Genomic DNA, 23,376 nt, shown 5'->3' with positions numbered 1-23,376 from the left:
ACAATGTACAGCTGAAGACATAAAAAGTACCCAGAGGCTTAAACAAAAGCTGGGATGAAACGCTGAAACAAGAAATAAATGAAATCCAGTCAGACAGAGTGGAATAACGTGATTTTATCCTTAAGAGGAAACAAAAGGGGAAACCTTTGTTACAAGTCTTTATCTGCGGATACATGATTTGTTCATCTCCAGTGCACAGTCTGTCGTTTTCTTCTGCCGCCTACCTCCGTTCTGTTTATCATGTGTAACTCAGCTCCAACCAAATCAGACTAAGCGCTTCTAAGCTATTCCACGAACAGACACACACTATTTGGAGGTTTCCACGCACACACATTGGTCCTCTTGCACGCTCCCAGTGAATATTGCAGCAGTGAAGAAAAAAAAAACGTACTAAAGCCTTGATCCCTCTTACTTCTAACAGGATTTGACCCTTAAGACTCAGAGCATGACCCTCATCTGCTGCAATACCATCATCCTGTTTAACATACACTCTCCCTATTGTCCTCCGTGCACACACACACACAAATTTAGAGGCCACGTAAGCTGGAAACTTCAACACATGCGTGGACACATTTCCAAGGGCCTCAAACCATCGCTGCACTCCTTCGCCGTCCTCCCACATGCACCCACAGCGCTACATGATGTAACAAACGCTTCACTTTACGCATAACACGCAACCTGATGGATCCAGTTAAATGTAAATCGCAAAGAAAACGCTCTTGGCAGTGCGACAGAGAGAAAAAAAAATGAGGAGAGAAAAATAAGGGAGACGACGAGGGGATGGAGGATGGCGGTGGGGGTGGGGGTGGTGGGGTTAACTTGCTGTGAGAGGATGATACGATTGAATGAAGGAGGGAAAAGAGAGGGAGGATGATGAGAGGATGCAAGGAGATGAAGGAGGGGAGAGACTGAGCAGCCAGCTAAGCACCAGATTAAACTCTGGGTTCGTCAGCTGTAAAACAAACAGTCCTTTTAGCGGAGATCAAATCCAGACTTAACCCCCACCACCACCACCTTCATCCTCCTCATCCTCCATCCACACAGAGAGGAGATCTTAGTGGAAAGCAAATTCCCGTCTTTCTGTGTACCTAAATTGCCCCTCTGGGGAATGTGAAGTCTTATTATACACAGGCAGACGTCCTTCGTGATATTTGCTTGTTTTTTTTCCACTTCATCCCCTTGCACACGGCCTCTGTTGGTGATAGACTGGGCTAATATCTGCCACAGAGAGTAAGGCGGAGGAGAAGGGGGTTTTCTTCATAGATTCTGTGTTTATATTACATCTTTACAGTAATATTCCCCCGACAATGCCGCTTGCCTCCGTATTCGAGCCGTTTGTTTAAATCTCGCCTTCTGTCATCTGGTTCTGGATGCTGCCTGGGCGGCTCCATCAGGCCGAAGGCTCAATTTCCAAACTGTCAGCTCTTATACTCACTATGAGGCCTCTTCCCTTGTTGTGAATGTGTGTTTGAGTGTGCGTGTAAAAATGTATGTCTGTTTAAATCCAACAGCAGCAGCACCAGCGTTTTTTATTTATTTATTTTACTGTGTTTATCCTCTTGTTCTTCTGTCTTTGTTAGGACCAGTTCATGCTTTTTGCTGCTTGGGAGTGGGGACATTTTTGCCAGGCTTCACTGCATCATGGAGTCGTTTCAGGGTTGAAATACCTTTAAAGCTGTTTGCAAAACAATCTCCGCACAAGGTCCAATGCCAACACGTTCTGGAGCTTTCAACCGTATCACACTGCCTTCTTCATTGCTCAGCTGCCATGGAGGTGTAGATTGAGAAAGTTTTTATTATTCTCATTCATCCCTGTTAGTTTAAAAGATGAGCCTGACAGTAGCAGGAGCTTCCTATGTCACAACTGCCGATGAAGACTGTGTGATACAGCTGAAAGCTTCAAGTTTACAACAACTGTGTATAAAAGATGGATTTTAGACATTAGTTTGTGGTTTACCATTTTTAAACTTCATATTTGGAGTTTGAGAGGTTGAATTTACTGAAGAACATACCCAAATTTATTGTCTATTTCCCTCTAAATGGGAGCATAATTTACAACATTAACATAATTTTGTAACAAAGAATGCTTCAAACTACAAATTGAGGTCATGAATTCGTTAGGAAAATGTTTAAGTAGGTAACAAATCAAGTGAGAAGTTGGATTATTTTCTCATAAACTTCTATACAAGCCCAATCAGAGGAGTCGCCCCCTGCTGACTGCTAGATAGAATGCAGATTTAAGCCACTTTGCTACTGGTTTCACTTTTCAAACCTGGAGGCTCTGCTGTGTTTTATATAAAGTGTTCACTCAAATGATTATCTTTTCTGTCTTTTTATTCACTAAATTACTGATTTTGCGATCAAATAATAGATTGCATCCATTTTTTCAGTATAAAAACCAAACCTTCAATAGTTGCATGGCAGAATAATAGCGATGTGTAGCTTTGATAAATACATATTTTGTTTTCTTCAAATTGTTGGTGCTTGTTTTACAACAAGCAAGCAAAGACATTAGTTTGATTACTGTAAAGTACATTTTTCAGTATTACAACATTTTTAAATACCAAAGAAGTCACTGATTAACCATAAAACAATTTAGATAGTCTTAGAAATCAGGTCATTGTTTGTTTAGCTTTTGACTACGTTAAGTAGGATTTATCTTCAAACTAAAAAACATGGTTGACCAAACACTGACTTTCAGATTCTCAGCTCTTTTCACTCCAGCAGAAAACTTAAGCCTTCTTCAAGAATTTATTCTTAAATTTCATGGCTGCAGGGTTATTTTATTGGGAAAATTATGTTTGCAGAATGTACCAGTGCACAGTAAAAAATAAGAGTCGGAAAAATAAACTGCTTCTCTTCTCATTGCTCAATATATTATTAGCGAAACACAAATTACGAGACATGTTTTAATCCTTTTAGTCATGGAAACATACAGCATCTCAGCTGTAAATTAGCCCCGATTAGCCTTTTTTTTTTTGTGGAAATCTACAACTTACATCAGGTTTATCTAAGACTAAATTTTAGAAATTTTGAAACCAACTTCATGCTAAAAAGTTGTGTTTTGCCTCCATTTTCATCTTCTGTTTCCGTTAAAACATTATCCAGTATCAAGTTTTGTGTCTCCACCCAAGAATGAAGTCATGAGACCCTGGACTATATCTGTACATCACTGCTGTCTCGAGGTGTTAAAAACAGCACCGTTAATTTTGAATGTGTTTTTGCAAGCTTCACCTGACTACTTTCCAAAGATTACGAAGAATATTTATAGTCACAGCAGCTTCGTGAAACAAAGTATTCACAATTTTTCCCCTCAAATTACCTCCATTGTTTCATTAGTGTAGTTTAAAGGCAGTGTATGAACTGGATTAACTCCCAACTGATAATAAACTCGTAATGAACATTTTTTTTTTATGGACTAAACAATCTCCTCACTGTGTTTATATCAAATGAAAAAAAAAGGCCTAAAGCGAGCAATAAAAACAATCGTTAATAATATAAAGCTTCCTTAAAGGTCCTTAAACATGCTAAATCATTGTTTTTGAGGTTAAAGCCAGAGGGTAGCTAAATGCATGAAGGTCCTCACAAATATATCAGTGTGTTTATCTGTGTGTTTGTGTGTCTGTGAGTGTGTGTGGTTTGATTTCAGGCTTTTTGCATGTGACCCAGGGTCCCCCAGCCTGCTAAAAGCACAACATTCAACTCAATTAGTGGCATGCATAATTGATAGCTGTCTGGGAGAGTATTTGTATTTACACTGGAATTAAAAGCCTCCGGTGTCAGCTATCACATCTGAGGGACGATAAGTGTGTGTGAGTCTGTGTGAGTCTGTGTGTGTGTGTGTGTGTGTGTGTGTGTTGTAGAAGTGGAACGTATAGGGATGCATGTATATCACAAATCTAAGTGGATTTCTGCCGGCAGCTTCTCTTCGTGTGCCTCTTCTGCTGCAGAGAAAACTAAATCGCAGCTAATCCACCTACAAATGCAGCACAACCCTTTGGGTTAAGCATTGCAGGATTAGTCCAGTTCTCACCAAAACGCAGGTTTAGATCCCATTAACGGATGTGTTATTGTTTTCAGAAGAAGCAGAAGTTCTCAAATATCAAAAGGAATACTCTCATATTTTGGGAAATCTTTAGCTTTATTGCCAGGAGCTGGAGATGGAGGTGTGTTAGCATCATTAGCTTTTAGCATAAAGAAATAGCTTGTCTCATTCTGTCCATTTGTCATTGTGAGGTTGCCAGGCAACAAGCTGGCGAGATGCCAGGAAATCACCACCTTTGGTCATGAACAGCCGGGCACAAAACTTGCTGTAATATTGTTTTTATTAGTATTGGAATCTGTGCAATACCACTGACATGTGCAATATTGTTATGTCCATCCAGAGGAATTTGGACAATCTGTACTAGTACTTACACTAACGTTCAAAAATGTGGGGTCACCAGTCAATTGCATATGTTCCATTTCTAAGTGACCTCAGACTTTTCAATGGTAGTGTATATATTTTTCTACTGATATTTCTTAAATGTTTGCACCATCCCCTTTACTGTTGAAACAATGCACATTTCTCCACTGTTTGATTAACAAAGGCTTATTGTATCATAAATTTTTTTTTTGCATGGATATCACTGACTTTGAATCACTTTTTTATTTGACAGCTGTTGGGATTGATTGGTTTTGTTAAATTTGACCAGAGCCAGGGTTTCTCGGTGTATTTGTGCTAAGCTAACCAGCTGTTAACTTGATGCAAAAACGGATTTAACTTCTAGTGTTTTGTAACAACATCTCAACTGTTTCTGTATTTCATTCATGCCTGCTGAAATGAAACACTGCAGGTGAGGATGTGAGAGCTGATATGCACTAATTAAACATGATAAATGAGCAGAGAGGAACGTAATGAGGGAGTGAAAAGCAGAATGATGGTGAGGAGGGATACATCAGGAGAGAAATCTTTCAGGTTTGGAACCTGCAGGTGTTTAATTGTAGACTTCTAGTGCAACAAAACAATGAATGTACTTGTATGTACTTGGTCATTAAAGCTGATACTGAGAAGTAGTAATATGGGCACATGGGAAATAGAACAAAGAAGGGCTAGGTTTTTTTTGTAGCTATATGGTAAATTTTACATTTAAGATCCTGATGTTAGAGTGGGGTTGCACAGTGGTGTAGTGGTTAGCACTTTTGCCTTACAGTGAGAAGATCCCTGGTTCACATCCTGGCTATTCCGGGATCTTTCTGTACGGAGTTTACATGTTCTCCCTGTGCACGCATGAGTTTTCTCTGGGTACTCCGGCTTCCTCCCACAGTCCAAAAATATGCTGAGGTCAATTGATCATTCCAAATTGTCCGTAATTGTGAATGCAAGTGTGATGGTTTGTCTGTATATTTAGCCCTGTGATAGACTGGGTACCTGTCCAGAGTGTCCCCTGCCTTCACCTTAAGTCAGCTTTGATAGACTCCAGCTCCCCTGCGACCCTAGTGAGGATTAAGTGGTGTATAGATAATGGATGGATGGATGGATGGATGGATGGATGGATGTTAGAATGGAGACAACTGCTACTTGAATATTGATAATGCACTAAAATAGGGCTTGATATCTTCTCTAAACTCAACCAATTAGCCTAGAGGTGCACACAGCAGTTTTTCCAATACATTTTGTAAGGGCAGGTACCTTTTTCTGGCCAGAAATAGCTTTTAATGGGGCAGTTTTCATGGTTAGAGTGCACAAATTTTCAGATCATGCTGTCAGCAAGTTCATGTAGTGGAGATTATATAAGCAAATGCATATGAGAGTGGAGTTGATATTTTAACTCACATTGTTTGCAAGAAAACAAATAATTAGATGCGCCACATTGTCAAATCCAATTAGTCTTTTAAATGTGGTCTAAACACAAGTAGTTTTTAATTTTGCCTTTGTAAAATACCTTTGTAACTTGCAACATTTTTGATTTAAATCATTAACTGTCTAATAAAAGGCAGTTTTCAATCATTGGTAACCTGCTATGAACTGATTTGTGGTGCCAAAAGAAAGGAGAATTCATGTCGTCAAGTAAAGCTAAATAAAACAGAAGGAATTAAATGATCTCACAATGGTCTTTTTCAGAATTTAATTGCTTGTGTGATTAGTTTTAAAAATAAATTAGGCTCCATCTGGCTCTTAATTATAGCTCTGATTTACAGTATCTTGCACCTGTGTAAAATTAATTTTAAAAAAATTAAGTTATTTAAATGTTAATTTCAAGCTAAAATTATTTTAAAAACATAGATAGATAGATAGATAGATAGATAGATAGATAGATAGATAGATAGATAGATAGATAGATAGATAGATAGATAGATAGATAGATAGATAGATAGATAGATAGATAGATAGATAGCTTAAATGACCATCAAAAATTGAAAAAAATGTAGCTATATTGACTGTCATGTTATATCTGCACATGTAAATCCATCATGCCTTATACATTGTCTTTATTATCCCTTTATTATATCTGTATTTGTTAGTCTATTGTGCTCTTATGATACTTCTCTTGCTTCTTCCATGATTCTTTTGTATCAAAATGCTGTAACGTGTATTTGCGCGGTGAGGGTTGAATAAACTTCATCATATAGTTTCGTCTTGTATCGTATCATATTCTTTCATATTTTATCGGATTGTTTTGTACAGTTTTGTATCATATCACATCGCATCTTTTCATATCGTATCACTTTGTATTGTTCAGTTTCTTATCCTTTTGTATCGTATTGTGTTATATCGTATAGTTTCGCATCATATTGTTTCATATTCTATCGTATCACATCGTAGCGTTTTGTATCGTATCATTTTGTATCGTATTGTGTCATATCATATTGTATCGCATCGTTTCACATAGTTTTGTATCGTATTTTGTATCGTTTCATATTGTATCGTATCGCATCGCGTCACATCGCATCGTATCGTATCGTATCATATCGTATCATATCATATCGTATCGTATCGTATCGTATCGTTTTGTATTGCAATGTTTCGTATCGTATCGTATCGTATCGTATCATATATCGTATCGTATCATTTTGTATCGTATTGTGTCATATCGTATTGTATCGCATCGTTTCACATAGTTTTGTATCGTATTTTGTATCGTTTCATATTGTATCGTATCGCGTCGCATCGCGTCGCATCGTATCGCATCGTATCGTATCGTATCGCATCGTATCATATCGTATCGTATCGTATCGTTTTGTATTGCCATGTTTCGTATCGTATTGCATCATATCGTATCGTATCCTATCATATCTTAACTACTTAAGATTTAGATCTATATCTAAGTCCATTTTGTTGTTTCATTGCAGTAGACTCTAGAAAATCACCCTCACATCCACCAAAGTGAGACGAGTGCTGGAGGCTGCAGCACTTGAGGGACCACTTGCAGGATATTAAGCTCGAGCAGAACTGTGTCACCATTGCCTCCAACTCCACCTCCGCCTCCATGTCCACTGGCCTCCGGAGCTCCTCATGGTGCTGCATTGAGCAGCCTGTTGACCTTGGCCAAAGTCACTGCTGTCAAGTGAAAAGCAGCTGTAGTGGAGCTCAAGAGAAGCTCCAGTATACTGAGTTCATCACCTGCTTGATTCAGCGAGTAGAAAAACCTCAGTCACCGTCACTCAGCTCAATCGTATCTTCTCCCTGAGCTCAGTGTCATATGCTCCGGCTCCTGACATGGAGGAAAAGTAGCTCCATCTATTTCCTCAAAGCTTATTTTCAGGCTTTTTTGTGCCTCCTTGTGTTGTATTTACAGTTCTCTCTCTCTTTACACTCTCACTTGAAGTGACGGTCATCTGTCATCATAGCAGCTGTTGACCTCAATGTTTGTCAGCATGCAGCCTAACTAAAGTCTATATTAACCTGCAATTCATTTCAAACAATTAGTTTTTCAGTTATTGTTCAGTCTGACAAAACACCTTAAGAAAAAAGAAACTATTTAAAACTCCAATGAAACCCAAAAGTGTTCAATTTTCAACTGGATAAAGCTAAGAACTGTAGGAAATTGTGACATTTAAAGTTGCTTTCCACCAATTTTCTTTTTGACTAAATGATTAATTTTGGTTTGATATAGTGGATAAATCAACTGACAGAAGACTTAAGAATAAAAAAATTGTGCAAAATTATGCTGATACAAGAACCAAGTTAAGGTGCAAGAAGAAAAACAAATTGTGCTGGTACAGTTTTAAAAATGAAGCTCCTTTCTGAGCTAAGAATACACACAAACACTATGCAAAATATTCTGTAATTTTCTGTGAGAACTCAGTGCTTATCAAAATAATCCTTATTCTTCTATATAGACGGTTGTTGTTGTATGTTATTTTTCTCTATATTTGAGCATTTGTTAAACAATAATACACAAAAGACAAAACAAGCATTATTTGCCCAAAAGTGAATCTATTATCTATTAAAAGTTATGTGTTTGTATTCGTTTTATCACAGCTTCCAATGAAGCAAGTTTTGGGAGGATTTTATGGCCTTTTTCTCCAATAAACCACTCTTACAGATTTTTCATATTTTGTTAAATTACAGGCAAGGAGTAATTTAGATGCTGACTCTTGTTATTTGCTATTATTTAAAAGGAAAATTTAATCTATCAAGGACTTTTTTTAAATGGCAAATGTTTTTTCAACAGTTATTTTACATATTTTTGTGTTAAATTACACAGATTAATAGATAACACAAGGATTGGTTGCCCAAAATTGAACCCACTACCTATTAAGAGTCATATAATCCTATAAATCCTATAAATCATATGTATATATATATATATATATATATATATATATATATATATATATATATATATATATATATATATATATATATATATTCTTTCTGCATTACACTATTTTTACTGTATTTAAATCAGAAGAAATCATTATTTTATAGTTTAAAAAACAGATTTTTGTGTGTTGTGTTAAATTAAAGTTAAAGAGTAATCTGCATTTTTACAAATTTTATTTATATATATATATATATATATATATATATATATATATATATATATATATATATATATATATATATATATATATATATATATATATGTATACATATATATACAACAAAAACAGTATCTTATGGACAAATGCTACAGATTTTTGTGTTAAATCACACAGAATAACAGATATAGCAAGCAGTAATACCAAACCAACCAAAAGTGAATCCAGTATCTATAAAGTTGCATTTCTTTGTTTGTTTCATCACAAACAAGTTTTTTTTTTTTTTTTGTCTTTATTTCTCCCTGTTTTTCTCAGAATAAATCGCCATGACATCTTTTGACCTAGTCTTCCTAATTCTGGTTTGGGGTGAGGGAGGGAGGCAGCAGTGCTGTAGGAGAGTAAAGGGGGGAGGTGGGAGTGAGAGTGTGGTCGGGGGAGAGATGACATCGAGGGTTTAAGACTCAGTCCATCCATCCTTCAGTCCTCCAGACTTAAAGTGGGCCGACAGATGAGCTGATCACTGCGAAGACTTTTCCACTGCCTCTCCAGTCAAGGTAACAGGGTCAGTTGAATTATCATAACTCTTAAACAGAAGTCTCTCATTAGCTCTTCAAACCAAGTGAGTTCATTCAGACCTGAAAATCATCTACTTTAAAAAAAAAAGAAAGAGAGTAAAACTCTGTCTGTTGACATTTTGCACTGATAATTTTAACTTGATTTGTTTAATTCTGATTAATGCCGGAATTAGATTTGCATGTTTAGCCACTTTAGTGGATGCTCTAATGCAGTAAAACAAGCTTTAATTTGCAGTTAACCACAAAAATGGGGAGTATAAATGTCAGAGGCAACTAAACTAAATTGCATTATTTGTCTGTCTGCGATCGTATTTCAATTTGGAGATTTTTTTTCATCTAAAGTGTCGTCGGCTCAGCTCTCCTGGTTACCTGATTATCTCCCCATGACCCTGCAGAGCTGCATGGGGAAGAAGAGGAAATAAAATAAGAGCCATAAGAGCAGACATCAGTTTTTTTTCTGTCTTTTTTTTGTTGCTCCAAGATAAGAGGATATTACAGCTGGTGGGAGAGGGCTTATAGGAGAGGAGACATCATTCAGAAGGAGGGAAAAGGGTGATGTGAAGAAACACTTTGTTGATGAGATGAATTTTCAGCCTTCCAGGAAAGACGGTGGGCGTCTGTGCTGCTGAAAATCGCCCTAAGAAGGTCATTGTGACTGTGGGCGGACAAAGTGCGTGTTTATGGGATGAAATTATAGAACAATATAGCAAAACCAGTCTCTGCAGGGACAAAAATGATACTTTCACACATTTAAGTCACATTGAACGTCTGATTTGGTCTAATGACGATATATAACCCTCTCTTTTTTTATTCATTTCTAATTATATTGATATTGATGTAATATACAGTCTGGAGACTGGATTCAAATTTGCCATTGAATTAAAATGTGTGATTTAATTTCATATCGAGAGCAGAAGTTGCTGCAATCTGCAATTTGTTGCTAATTTAACACCACATGACAGATAATTAATATTTATTTCTAAGCTTCTAAACTACGATTTGATTATTTTCTTCTCTTTTCTCGCCTCTCTTGACTTCAGTGATGGTGAAGATGCTGAATAGTTTTGTGTGTTTTGTGGCAGATGCAGTGCAGCTGCAGCTCTGCAGTCGGACACCTTTCATCACCTTATTGGAGCAGAAGTAAGACTGTGTGTGCTGATGTTTGTGTGTGTGAGTTTTTTATCGCCTTATTTACATGTGTGTGGGGTGGTATTTGTGTGGGAGAGCATTTATATTTATGTAAGACTTATTATGCATTCATTCTCTGCAGAGCTTGATAAAAATAGATAAAGTCGGGAAAAGCAAAGCAACAATAAACATCACAAACAAATGATGCAGTTTTGAGGCCTTCCTGACCAAACAGCAACTTTTACTGTAAATTGTCCCGGTTTGGCTGTGATTTTATCATCCTCCTTAGGTTTACTGCAGTAATTTGTCTTTATTTTGATTCAAGTCAGTTAAAACTAAACTTATCATTGGCCAGCATGTGTATCAGTGTTTTTTTTAATTTCTTGTCATCTTTATCTAAGTACTGAATTTCACCTCTTTTCTGAAAGGCATTTAACGCCCCTCCAGTCACTGACTAAACCCATAAAACTCATCTCTGTAGATCAAAGTTACACATTTAGAGGCCTTTCCCAAGAAAACAATCCTTTCCTGTCTTGTAATGATTGGAAATATAATTTTTAAACATTTTACTTTTTTTTGTTTTTGTTAAATTTAGTTTTTTTAAACAGATTTTTCCTGTTTTGTTAAATCAAAGATACGATCTTTTAATGCTCAATCACAGAACGTATTAACTTACATAGTGACTCAAAAAAATAGTTTTGCCAAATGTTTTTGTTCTTTTACAACATTTTTACTATATTTAAGACAAGACAAAATCAAATAAAATAAAATAAACTTTATTGATCTCTCACCAGGGAAATTCATGTTACAGCAGCTGGATACAGAAAAGGCAGAAAAAAGCACAAGAATCACAAGAAGTCCAACAGGGCTAAAATATAAAGATATAACAATAAAAATGGTCTCACAGAGACAATATACCAGGCATGATGAATCTAAACGTGAATATGTAAATTATGACATAGTGAAATTTACATATGGATAAGCATAGGTGCGATATGGTGAGTTTACATATGGATATCTATGCATCATGCAACATGATGAATTTACATAGATACATGTCTGGCATGGAGGATAATGTACCCACAATTCTGTTATTGCATTCAAAAACAATATTGGTGGAAAAGACCAGCGGTAAACATGATGTTATTACACATGAAGATCTGTGAGAGAACCGTATTATATCTTATATATTCAGAAAGGAAACTATATTTCACAGATATTTGCTGCTATCATTAATGAAAACGTATGTAAATTATGGACTGAATTATTGCAATCATTTGTTTGCTGCAGTGTCACGGTGGGAACACTCTGGAACACCATATGGACACATTCACAAGGCAAAACCTTGAAATTTCCCAGAAGTTGTCTTTAGGCTCTTGTTAACACTTTCAGAGTCACTGAGGCCACATGCGAGTCCTTCAGTCAGTCAGTCAGAACTGAGGAAGGCTTTTGGATGAGACTTAAAACATCTTCAAGAAGCTCAAGCAAATCCAGCCGTCTTCTTTCTAGCATATTAAAACCACCGGCATAATATTTTAAAGAGCTCCGTCGTGTTGCCAAAGCATCTCTGAACATCCAGGGTGCCTGGCATTGGATAATGGTAGCAGATCCTTAAGGTCCTCATGTATTTGGGGTGGATAGATCTTGTTCCAGCACATCCAATAGAACAGGGGCGTCAAACTCATTTTAGTTCAGGGGCAACATTCAGCCCAATTTGATCTCAAGTGGACCTGACCAGTAAAATCCCAGCATAATAATCTATAAATAACCACAACTCCAAATCTTTCCTATGTTTTAGTGCAAAAAAGTACATTCTGACAATGTTCACATTTATTTAATTATCTTTTTACAAACCATTATGAACAACCTGAAATTTCTTAAGAAAAATAAGTTCAAGTTCAGCAATGTTATGTCTCAGTTTATCATTTACACATTACAACTTAAAGATCACAGTTTTTCTACAAAGGCACAAAACATTTAGTCACAGGTATCTGGAATTGAATGATATAGTTTCTCGTTTTCTGATCAAAACTATCAAAATCAGACACAAAAAACAAACAAAATAAAGCAACAAAAACAGGAGAGAATATGACAAAAATTAGACACAAAATGACCAAAAAAAATTAGGCAACCGACATGAAACAAAACAAAAAAGTCAAAAAAATGGACAAAAACGTTTCAAAGTGACAAAAAATTGACAAATGACAAAAACAAGACAAAAAATTAAATAACACAAATGAGAAAAAAATGACAAAAGTGAGAAACAAAACTAGACAAACAACCCAAACAAGACAAAAAAAAAATACACAAAACAACAAAAACATGAGAAAAGTCAGACAAAAAAACAACTGAAACAGGACAAAATATTACAAAAATGAGACACAAAATTACAAAAGAACAATGAGCAATATAGTATTTTACTTTATGATCAAAAACAACTTGTCATGGTCTATAAATTATTTAAAATTTATAGTTTTACAATTTTACAATTTGCAGTTAATGTCTTCTCTGTAATTTTTTCACTTTGCAAAGTCGTCCCGCGGCCAGATTGGACCACGGGCCAAAACCAGAGGCCCGTGGGCCGCATGCTTGACACCCCTGCAATAGACGCTCCATCAGTCAGGGGAATTTGTAGGTCCAGTTCTTTGGCTGTTTCTGAGTAATTCTCATGCTGAACATAAATGCCAGGACTCACAATTAGGAAACTGCATTGCCACAAAATAATCAATGTCATTCGCTTGTCAGTGGTGCCACCATGACCTGAAGAATCCTCACAGACTTGTTTTGATTTTGACATTGTAAAACATTTTTCACTTGTTTTGGTGCTAAATTTATGCAATTAGTCTCTTCATTCATGGACAGACTAGAAAGATTCTTTCAATATAATTTAAACTAAATGGCACCAAATGCACAAAATTTTAAAAAGAAATCCAGGTTTGTTTGATGAGCTAACCCAAAGAAGCAATATCTGCATTTTCAATCTGTTTTCAAAGAAGAATCTACAGATAGCTGGTGAGCTGTGAGAAAACTCTGCAACCAATAATCCTGCAGGATCTTATATGATGAGAACTGGAGCACACGGTTCTATCGGGAACTTCTTTAATAAGGCGCAGCAGTGATTGCCTCAACAGAAAACATGTTGTCCTCACACTAAACTTTACAGATGTGTGGCTTACTCTGATGGAGATGTGCTTCATGTCATTATCAGCGGAGATTTTGCTGGAGGAATGTCATTCTCGCTGTATGTCAACACAGGCTTTGACACAGGTTCGCCACCACAAATGGAAAAAAATAGCTTCAACAAGACGGGACAAGCATCACTTCACTTTAAGTCCATTTAAAATCAGTTGAATACAAGATATTTGATATAAAACATCCTTCATGACAAGAGAACATTTGTGTAACTTGATGGCAAAGGGGGTTAAGACTCTTACTATGAACCATAATGTGTCTGATTTGAGTCTGACCTTTGTTACATGGTATAAAATACCCCCCAAAAGTGCTTATTATTTTAGAAAATACACATTTTTTGTTTCTTGTTGAATGTTAACTGAAAGAATTATTCCTTTATTTGTACAGTAAATTGACCAATCCTGAATCAAATCCAGCAAAATTTATATTGTTTAAAAAGCACAGAGCCTTTTGATTCAGTGGAAAAAATGTAAAGATCCCAAAAATACCACACAGTAAATCAATAGTTCTTTACCTTTTCTGTCTTCCATGGAGACACATAGTTGTTGAATCACTGTCGAATAACACATGATCAAGTTTTTCACCCAAAGACTCCAACGGAAAAAAGAGGTGAATGTTGAGCAGTTAACATAAACATTGCAAACAAACTTTTTTTTTCTGCATTGTTGAACCCTAAAATTACACCATTTAAGTGTTTACAGGGACTCAGAGAGGACAAGTGTTTACAGAGACACAGGTAGGGTTGATGTTTACACAAGGAGGACAGGTGTTTACACAAGGAGGACAGATGTTTACACAAGGAGGACAGGTGTTTACACAAGGAGGACAGGTATTTACACAAGGAGGACAGGTGTTTACACAAGGAGGACAGGTGTTTACAGGGACTCAAAGGGGACGGATGTATACAGGGACAAAGAGGGGACAGGTGTTTACAGTATCCAAAGGTGGACAGGTGTTTTCAAGGGTACAGGTAGGACAGATGTTTAAAGACACACAAGTAGGACAGATGTTTAATGGAACACAGGGAGGGCAGGTCTTTATAGGGACCCAAAGAGGGCAGATGTTTACAAAGACATAGAGGAGACAAATGTTAACTGGGACACAAGGGGGACAGATTTTTACAGGGACCCGGAGAGGACAGATGTGATGTCCACAACAAAAATCTATATTTTTACAAACAATATATAGATTTTTTATTTTTACAGTTGTTCTTTTACCATGTGTGACCATAAAATCACAGTTTAACGCTGATCAAATCATACAACGTCATTGCTTTACAGATATTTGCTGTTATTTCCAAAATCTTTTACAGTGCTCGAATATTATACTTCATTTTTTTTGTTTTTTAGCAGTATCTTTTTATACAGCATATAAGAACTTAATTATGTTAAATGTATAAACATAGTAGCTTCAGTAGCTATCAACTGGACTTGTCTTGTAGACGTTTCGCCTTCATCCAAGAGGCTTCTTCAGCTCTAACTGACTAATGGGGAGTTCTGGAATATATAGTCACTCCAAGGTTCTTTGTAAAAAAAAATCCATAAAAATGAGGTTTGTGGTTTGCCAAGACAAATGAATCAATCTGTTCTGACTGATATCATTTAATTGCACTGCTAAGACGTGCTGCCTAGACACTTCGTGATGGCCAAGTGACTGGTACTTCTTCAGGAGGTTGAGTTTGCTAAATATGAACTTGAACTTACCTTGTTGGTCAATCAATCCACTTCCTGTTTGCTCTTTCTCCCCCAGCAGTGCTGTTTCCTGACTGGGCCTACAAACCGGCCTGGTCGCCCGGATCCAGGCAGGTCCAGCTCTGGCACTTCCTGCTGGAGCTGCTGGGCCGAGGCGAGGGCGGCGCCATCGGCTGGGGCGGGGAGTGGGGCGAGTTCGTCATCCGGGACCCCGAGAGGCTGGCCAGGCTGTGGGGGGAGAGGAAGGGCAAACCACACATGAACTACGACAAACTCAGCCGAGCGCTCAGGTAATGCAAAATGCAGGAGCTCAGCTTCATATAGCAACTGTGAATGTGCAGCTTCTCCCTCCGGCTGAAAATGTAAAAAAAAAAAAGTACTCCTCGAACACCTATGTTGTCATATTAAAGATTAAAATCTAAAACACCCGCAGATGCAACACATGCCATCTGGGAATATGTAAAAGTGGCCTACAGGAACGTGAGTGCAGCATACAGGCCGTCTGACACGGACAACATGTCTCTTCCAGATACTACTACAACAAACGCATCCTGCACAAGACCAAAGGGAAAAGATTCACCTACAAGTTCAACTTCAGCAAACTCATCCTGGTCAACTATCCAGGCTACCCTCCACCTCCACCTCCATCACATCAGGTCTTCACCACGTCTTCACTGCATCTTAAGGGGCTTCACCGTTTGGAAAACTGGCTCCAAGTTTGCATTAAAATTTATGTAAAACTACCAAAACAAAACATTAAATCAGCATCTAAACTGCATTTTCGACCAGTTTCCCAAAACACCAGTGAAGCCCTTTAATAAGAGTTTTATTCCATAGCACTGGGAGAAAATAATTACCTCAGCTGTATTCTTTAATATTTCAAAAATGAACTGGCTCCAATAGAAACAATTAGCTCCACTTTATCATTTAATATGAAATTGGCCAACTTGAATAAAAAAAAAAATCATTACAGAAACTTTATCATTTAATATAAAACCAACCAACTGACTGATCCTCTAAAGTAGAGGGGAGTCAGTGTGTTAAAGCGAAGGCTTGGGTTACCTCCTGACACTTTATAAAGGCACCAGACTTTGTTTAATTATATGATAAATTCTGTAAGAGGACGGATTAGTCGGGAGTCTCTTTGTCTGCCAAAGGTAGAGAAGCACTGTCGGAGTGCAGTCCGTTTAAAAATTTACTTTTTGCTGAAAAAAAAATGTAAAAAAAAAAAAAAAAAGGGAAATCCCAGTTTGGAATTAAACTCTTCATGTCATAAATTGTAGTTATGTCTCTATGATATGTGTGCAAAACATCGGAAACACCTTCCTGCCATCTTTAATGTCTTCATCATCTGAAGTGCTTCATGTGTTAAAGTACAAATCTAAAACTCCTCCTGGTGTTCTTGCACTGTGCCACACTGTGTTGTACTCAAAGATTTCCATTTCAACCATCCTTCCTTCCATATCATCCTCCATCCATCCAGCTGGTCCAGAGCAGCCATCTTTCCTTCCCTCTCCTCCCTGCTGACAGCAGCCTTCCTCTGTGTGGTGGTTCAGGCTCAGTGATGGACAGAGGTAAGAAAATAATCAGTGATTCTCCTGTTTTAAAGCATCTGCAGCATCCAGCTGTTGAGACTCGACAAAAGATTGAATTTAATGTTGGCAATTCAGTTTAAGTGAGATTTTTGACTCCTAAAGTCCAGATATTGGCTGTTTTGAAAGATTTACTACAAACACTGATCAGTTGCAATATTAAAATGACCTGACAATTGTTGTTGAGGTGCCACTAAAATGTCTCTGACCTGTTCCTGGCTCTTGGTCGTGTTCCTCGAGCCACTACGTTTTAACAGAATGTATAATCCTGCTGGGGAGGCCCCTGGAGTCTTATTTTTGTCTTAAGTTTTTGAACAATTCACATAAAAAAATTCAAATTCATATGTTTACCATAACCAGAAACAAAAACTGGCAAAAACTGTGATAAAATCTGCATATTGTTCATTCTTCTGCAACATTTGACTGTAAATTTACATTTTATTTTTTTATGGTTTTAAAATCATGAAGAACATAATATTATTTTACAGATATTTTCAATTGTTTGAAAGAAACATTATGAATATTTAAGATTTGTAATGTGATAAATAACTTTTTAAACTGTTATTTTACAGATTTTTCTTGTTTTGTTAAATTGCATATAATAACTAGTAAAATCACAAACTACAGCGTTGATATACATGTTGACCTTAAAGGAAATGGACCAATACTGCAAACTACACAGTTTTAAGGTATTTAATTAGCAAAAAAAAAAAAAAAAAAAAAATCACATTTCTGAAATTATATATTTGGTAAATCATTGTTTGACAGCTATTTTGCAAATTTCCTCTGTTTTCTTTGAAAGTTATAGATAATATCTAGTAAAAACAATGAATGCAAATTTTAATTTAAAAAAGCAGTCCAAGACTTTACATATTCTGAAAAACCTGTATTTTTGCAATTAGTAATTTATAGCTGACAATGTATGATCATAAAATAATACTGTTTTACTACATATAAATCTACCAAAAATAAATACATATTTTTTTACACATGTTTGCCATTATTAGAAAGAAAATTATATATGTTAATAACTATAACAATTGTAAATCATTATTAAACTGTACTCTTTTTTTTTTTTACAAATGTTCTTGGTTTTGTTAAATTACAGATAATATCTGGTAAAATCAATGAAAAAAAGTATTAATTTACACGTTGAAGGAAAAAACAGGCCAAATCTTAAAGTAAAATAAAATAAAATAAAAAGTACAGTATTACTGGCAATGATGTTTGCCATTATTTGAAAGAAAATAAAATGTATATTATTATTATTTATAGTAAGGGCTGCAAAACTAAAACTTTAAACAGTTCTTTAGAAAATATTTCTTTTGTTTTGGTAAATTAAAGAAAATAACTAGTAAAATCACAGAAAATAAACAGGAAAAAATTGTAAATACATGAATATGTGGACTTTTACAAATAGATTTTTTTAAATTTACAATGTGTGATCACATAATGACAGTATTTTGCAATATCTCAATCAGCTAAACATATTATTTTTAAATATTTGCTCAAATTTTCTGTTTTTTGAAAATTTTTACAGATTTTTTTTCTTCTTTTCACATTGTAGCTTCTTTAACCCTTTGATGCACAACGTGGGTCAAGAGATATCCATCTTCCATTGAATTCGGATCACTTTTGACCCATGTTGTGCATCAAAGGGTTAAACAGGAGTAAATACTGCCTTTGTTGGTAATTATGTGTCGCTAGATCGATGGATTAATACAAGTTTGTGGTAGCAGGACGGTGTGTTTTCAGTTCGTGATGAAGACGGAGCATGTCATGTGGTCCAAAGACGTGTTCTCAGTAGTTTTAGGACAGAAACAGAGCCGTGTGCTGCAGAGGAATAAGATGCTCTCCTTTATACGAGGCATCAATATTCATAGGATTTATTGGGAATTCTTCACTAGACTCAGTAATCAATAAAAGCAGTGATTGTAGTGTTTGCTGGATTCACTTCAGAATGCTTTTCACCTTAAGATGAAGGGGGGCAACACTAAAAACAATCACTTTTCCATTTTCCTCATATTCACACATGTTGACATCACATCACTCTCTCCTCAAGGCTGCTACACTAAAGCCCGTTTTAGTTCAAGTTACAAGGAAAGAACGTTTTGATGGCGCCGCTTTTCTATAATGTAATGTATTTCAAGGTGAATAAAGAATGACTGTGATGGGAAATAACGCAAGGACGGAGTTCAATCTTGACCTTGAAAAGTGTACTTTCAGAGAGAATAAATTCAAGAAGCTCAAACTTTCTTAGAGAAAGAGAATAAATGTTAAAAGTGCACCTTAAAAATTTAAATGCTGCCAGTTTATTGGATGGAATCACTGTTAATTTAGTATGTGTGTAGTTATGCTGTTTTACACTTTACAAGGTGGTAATTAATTTTGACACTAGCATCTTTATTCAGTGTTTGAAGATTTAAAGCATCTTGTCTTACTGTGAAGTAGGTAAAATCTACGGAAAAAGCTTATAATTAAGATAAGATAAAACATTATTCCCAAAGGAAATTCTTGTTCCAGATACTGCTCAGAAAAACAAACAACTAAATGAACTGCCTAAAAAGTCAAAAAAAACAGTAAGATAAACAGTCCTGAACACAAGTTTACCTACATTTGTGAAGACCATGTATATCACAGCAGCCTTGAGTTTTCATTGTTTTCTATAACTCTTAATTTACTTTAATGGAATCATTAAAACACAGTGATGCATTTTGGTTCTTTCATAGTCTACAACTCTAATTGTAGCCTGTTTGTCCATTTATTTACCACTTTTAATGTGTGTTTGGGGTCATTGTCTTGTTGAAACACCCAGTTGTATCCAAGACCCAAATTTCTGGCTGATGATTTGAAGGTAATTCTCCTTTTTTGTTATTCAATTTACTTCCACTTGCAGCAAAACAGCCCCAGAGCATGATACTGCCACCACCATGCTTTATAGTAGCTTTGGTGCTCATGGTTTTAAAGGCCTCCAAACACACTCTACTGTTCAAAGGTTTTGGGTCACTTAGAAATGTGGAGTATCTACATAGAGGCCTAGATTCCCATTTCCAGCAACCATCACTCCCGTGTTCTAATGGTACACAGCTAATTGTGGTGAAAGACTAACTGATGATTAGAAAGCCTTTGTGCAATTATGTTAGTACATGAATACAAGTGTGAGTTTTCATGGAAAACATGATATTGTCTGGGTGACACCAAACTTTCCAATGCCAGTATATTTCTGGTCATTGTGGCCAAATACTTGAATTTTTGCTTCACCTGACCACACTTTACCCCAGAAGACCTTTTCTTTGTTCATGTGATAAACTACAAATTTCAGTCAATCATCTCAGCCCACGTCGATATAAAACACACTCAACTGTGAACAGTGACAGCTGTGTTCCAGCAGCTTCTTCTTCATTGCCAACTTGTTTTTTGGTGATTCTTGGTTGACCATCCTGACCAATTGTCTCTCAGCAGCAGGTGATACTTTGCATTTTCTTCTTGATTTAGCAGTGGCTTTATGCTTCCGCACTGACACAGGTGATTTTGGGATCTGAAGCTTTTTACAAATGGCTCCAAGTGACTTTCCTTACTTGGTCAATTCCGTTATTTCCTTCTTCAGATCTTTATTCAGCTCATCATTTTAGTACTTATGACTGAGCCTAAGGAGTGTGTCAAATGGGCCTTATTTAAAATGGCTTGGAGGAGTCACCAGCTGTAGTCAATCGCAATCACTCATCAGAGACCATGAAACTAGGAAAACTTAATTAACACAGCTTCCTATATCACCAAAATAGATCATTTAAATTGCTGTATGTATATTTTTGAACCAGCAAATTTTGTCACATTTCCAGAATACCTATAATAAATTCATGAAAGAACCAAAATGCATGATTGTTTTTAGTGACAAAGACGAGTTTGAATGATTCCTTCCTAGCAAATTAAGAGTTCTAGGAGTCATTGCAAACTTAAGACCGCCATGATAAATAATGGTCTTTACAAGTGTATGGAAACTTCTGTTCAGGACCGTAAGTATGACACAATACTGGAAAAAAATAGGTAAGGTAAAAAACAAACTACAACTAGAACAGAATTGTGAGACGTAATGATGGCAATTATAGTGAGATGTTATGGCTATAATGAAATACTGCACCTGAATAATGAGATAAAATGAAAATGAAATATAGCCCTTGTCATTAGAAATGGTCAGCCTGCTAAGATCAGTTTTGCATGTTTTTATGTGCTTCAGGATCATTTAGGCGGATAGTTTTACAGCAATATTGATGATCTAAGTTCCACACATACATCTAAGCAGAAATTCCTTTTTATTTTATGACTGACGTGACTGACGCTGATTCCTGACAGCGGTCCAGCCCCTTCCTCGCCCCTTCTTACTCCCGTGCTGCCTCCCCAAACCAATGCCGACGCCCCGGGCCCTCCACGGACCTTTCCCCTTCATCTCCACCCCTGCTGCTGTTGCTGGGGTTGGCCTAAGGGAACCGGGCCTGAACACTAACGTCTGGCCTCACAAGAGCCCCTCTGGGTGGGATCTGAACCTCCACATCAATCCGAACCTGTTTAGTGGAGCGAAACATATTGAAACTGAAGGAGAGGCAACCAAGAAGAGGAACGAACTACAACAGATGGACTGATTCCTCTTTTCTGAGCTCATTGTACAGTAGTTTATTATTCACAGCCTGGAAAATACACAGACTTTGTATTTATTGAGTTGGATTGTGTTGTCATCTTCTTTTTCGCCCCATCTTTGGATAGAAATATTGATAAAGCTGCTTTTGTTCTGTCGTCTCTTCATGCCACAGTGAGGGAACTGAACTTGTAAACAATTAACAACATGGCGCTTGTGTTTGAGTAAATAAAGCAGCGCACTCAGCCTACATTATTCAGCTATTTGTCTTGCATTACGCCCTCCTGCTTCATGGGCTTCATGAAAATAATACGAGATACGAGCATAAATGATGCATCCAGACAGACACGGGGAGATTTTCATGAAAAAGGAGCCGTCGTGTCATCTCTGCAGCATCAGGACCAGCCGCCGGAGGCTGTAGTTTCCACTCCGACACGGCAGGGGGCAGTGGCGCCTTTAACTTACCCACAACTTTCCCGCAGCAGACTTTTCCCGGGAGAGAGTCACAGCAGAGAGGAGTAAATGTAGCAGAGGTGCCACTCTGGTGGCATTTTTGAGTACCAATATTGTTTAAATAAAAACATTTTCATATATGTCAGTTCTTTATGCTTCTGCTTCTATTTTTGTATTCCATTAAAGAAATCACAGCATGGTTTTAGGCTTTCTTTCTCCTACTTAATACCGCCCTCTATTTCTCAATATTGAGCAGAATTTATACATGATTTTCAAATTTTTTATAGATTTAAGTTATTTAAAATATTGTGTAGCAGACGAAAATTTTGCAATTTTTACTATTTAGATTTTAATTTTTTAATTTAATTTTTTATTACTATGCATCAAGTTAATCTAGATAGACTCAGCTTGTGAAAATTGGTGTCAAAAAGTAAAACACAGTTTCATGTTAAAGCTGTATTTCCCTGTTTATGTACGTCTACAGCTGCTTTTATGTGGATCATACAGTCACAGCGTGTAAATACACACAACTTTATGTCTGTTGCAATTGCAAAAGTGTGCCTTTGAATATTTGTTTAGTATTATTTAGGATAACTGTAGACAACATCAAGTAGAAAACTACATTTTCAGAGCGAAACTGGTTTATTAAAACTACTTACAGCATTAAAAACTCCTGAATTGAATATAAAATGATGAAATAATTGTGATCAAATATTTTCTTTTGCAGCTTATATTGTATCCGAAGGTCAGATTTTCAAACCCCGATGCTGCCACTGTCGGGCCCTTGAGCAAGGCCCTTAACCCTTCCTGCTCCAGGGGAGCTGTACCATGGCTGACCCTGCGCTCTGATCCCCCCAGCTGGGGGGATATGCGAAAACTACAAATTTCCCCTTGTGGGATTAAAAAGGGCTAATAAAATAAAATAAAAAAATAAAATATAATTAGATCTGACATTTAGGGTAATTGCATGCAATACTATAAAATTGTTTAAGATATTTAGACTGTATAATCTGTTTTCCATTTATTGGATCGGCTATAATCTTTAAAATGTAATCCTCCTCGATAAAATGAAGTCATTTTGATGCATTAATAATTTTTCATTCACTTTTTGGCAAATGGAAACTGCACTATTTAAGTTGAACCGGATC

The 23,376-nt window shown here is 36.5% G+C and overlaps 1 protein-coding gene across 1 annotated transcript; it reads left to right on the top strand.

Annotated features, from left to right (window-relative positions):
- The first annotated feature begins 9,442 nt into the window (after positions 1-9,442).
- Positions 9,443-22,325, top strand: LOC118470938 (ETS translocation variant 3-like protein). Its single transcript, XM_035952418.2, has 6 exons — positions 9,443-9,521; positions 10,625-10,682; positions 15,612-15,843; positions 16,083-16,209; positions 17,037-17,127; positions 21,496-22,325. The coding sequence occupies exons 2-6, from the start codon at positions 10,625-10,627 to the stop codon at positions 21,780-21,782; spliced, it is 795 nt and encodes a 264-aa protein (XP_035808311.1). The 5' UTR covers positions 9,443-9,521; the 3' UTR covers positions 21,783-22,325.
- The last annotated feature ends 1,051 nt before the right edge of the window (positions 22,326-23,376 follow it).

Source organism: Amphiprion ocellaris, chromosome 10 (genome assembly GCF_022539595.1).
Source record: "Amphiprion ocellaris isolate individual 3 ecotype Okinawa chromosome 10, ASM2253959v1, whole genome shotgun sequence".
In the NCBI taxonomy this organism is placed as follows: Eukaryota; Metazoa; Chordata; class Actinopteri; family Pomacentridae; genus Amphiprion; species Amphiprion ocellaris.
This window is presented reverse-complemented; position numbering and strand designations above follow the sequence as displayed.

Coding starts and splice junctions, on each gene's coding strand:
- LOC118470938 (XM_035952418.2), top strand. CDS start 10,625: ATGCAGTGCAGCTGCAGCTCTGCAGTCGGACACCTTTCATCACCTTAT. Junction 10,683..15,611: donor ATCACCTTATTGGAGCAGAA/GTAAGACTGTGT, acceptor TTTCTCCCCCAG/CAGTGCTGTTTCCTGACTGG. Junction 17,128..21,495: donor AGGCTCAGTGATGGACAGAG/GTAAGAAAATAA, acceptor GATTCCTGACAG/CGGTCCAGCCCCTTCCTCGC.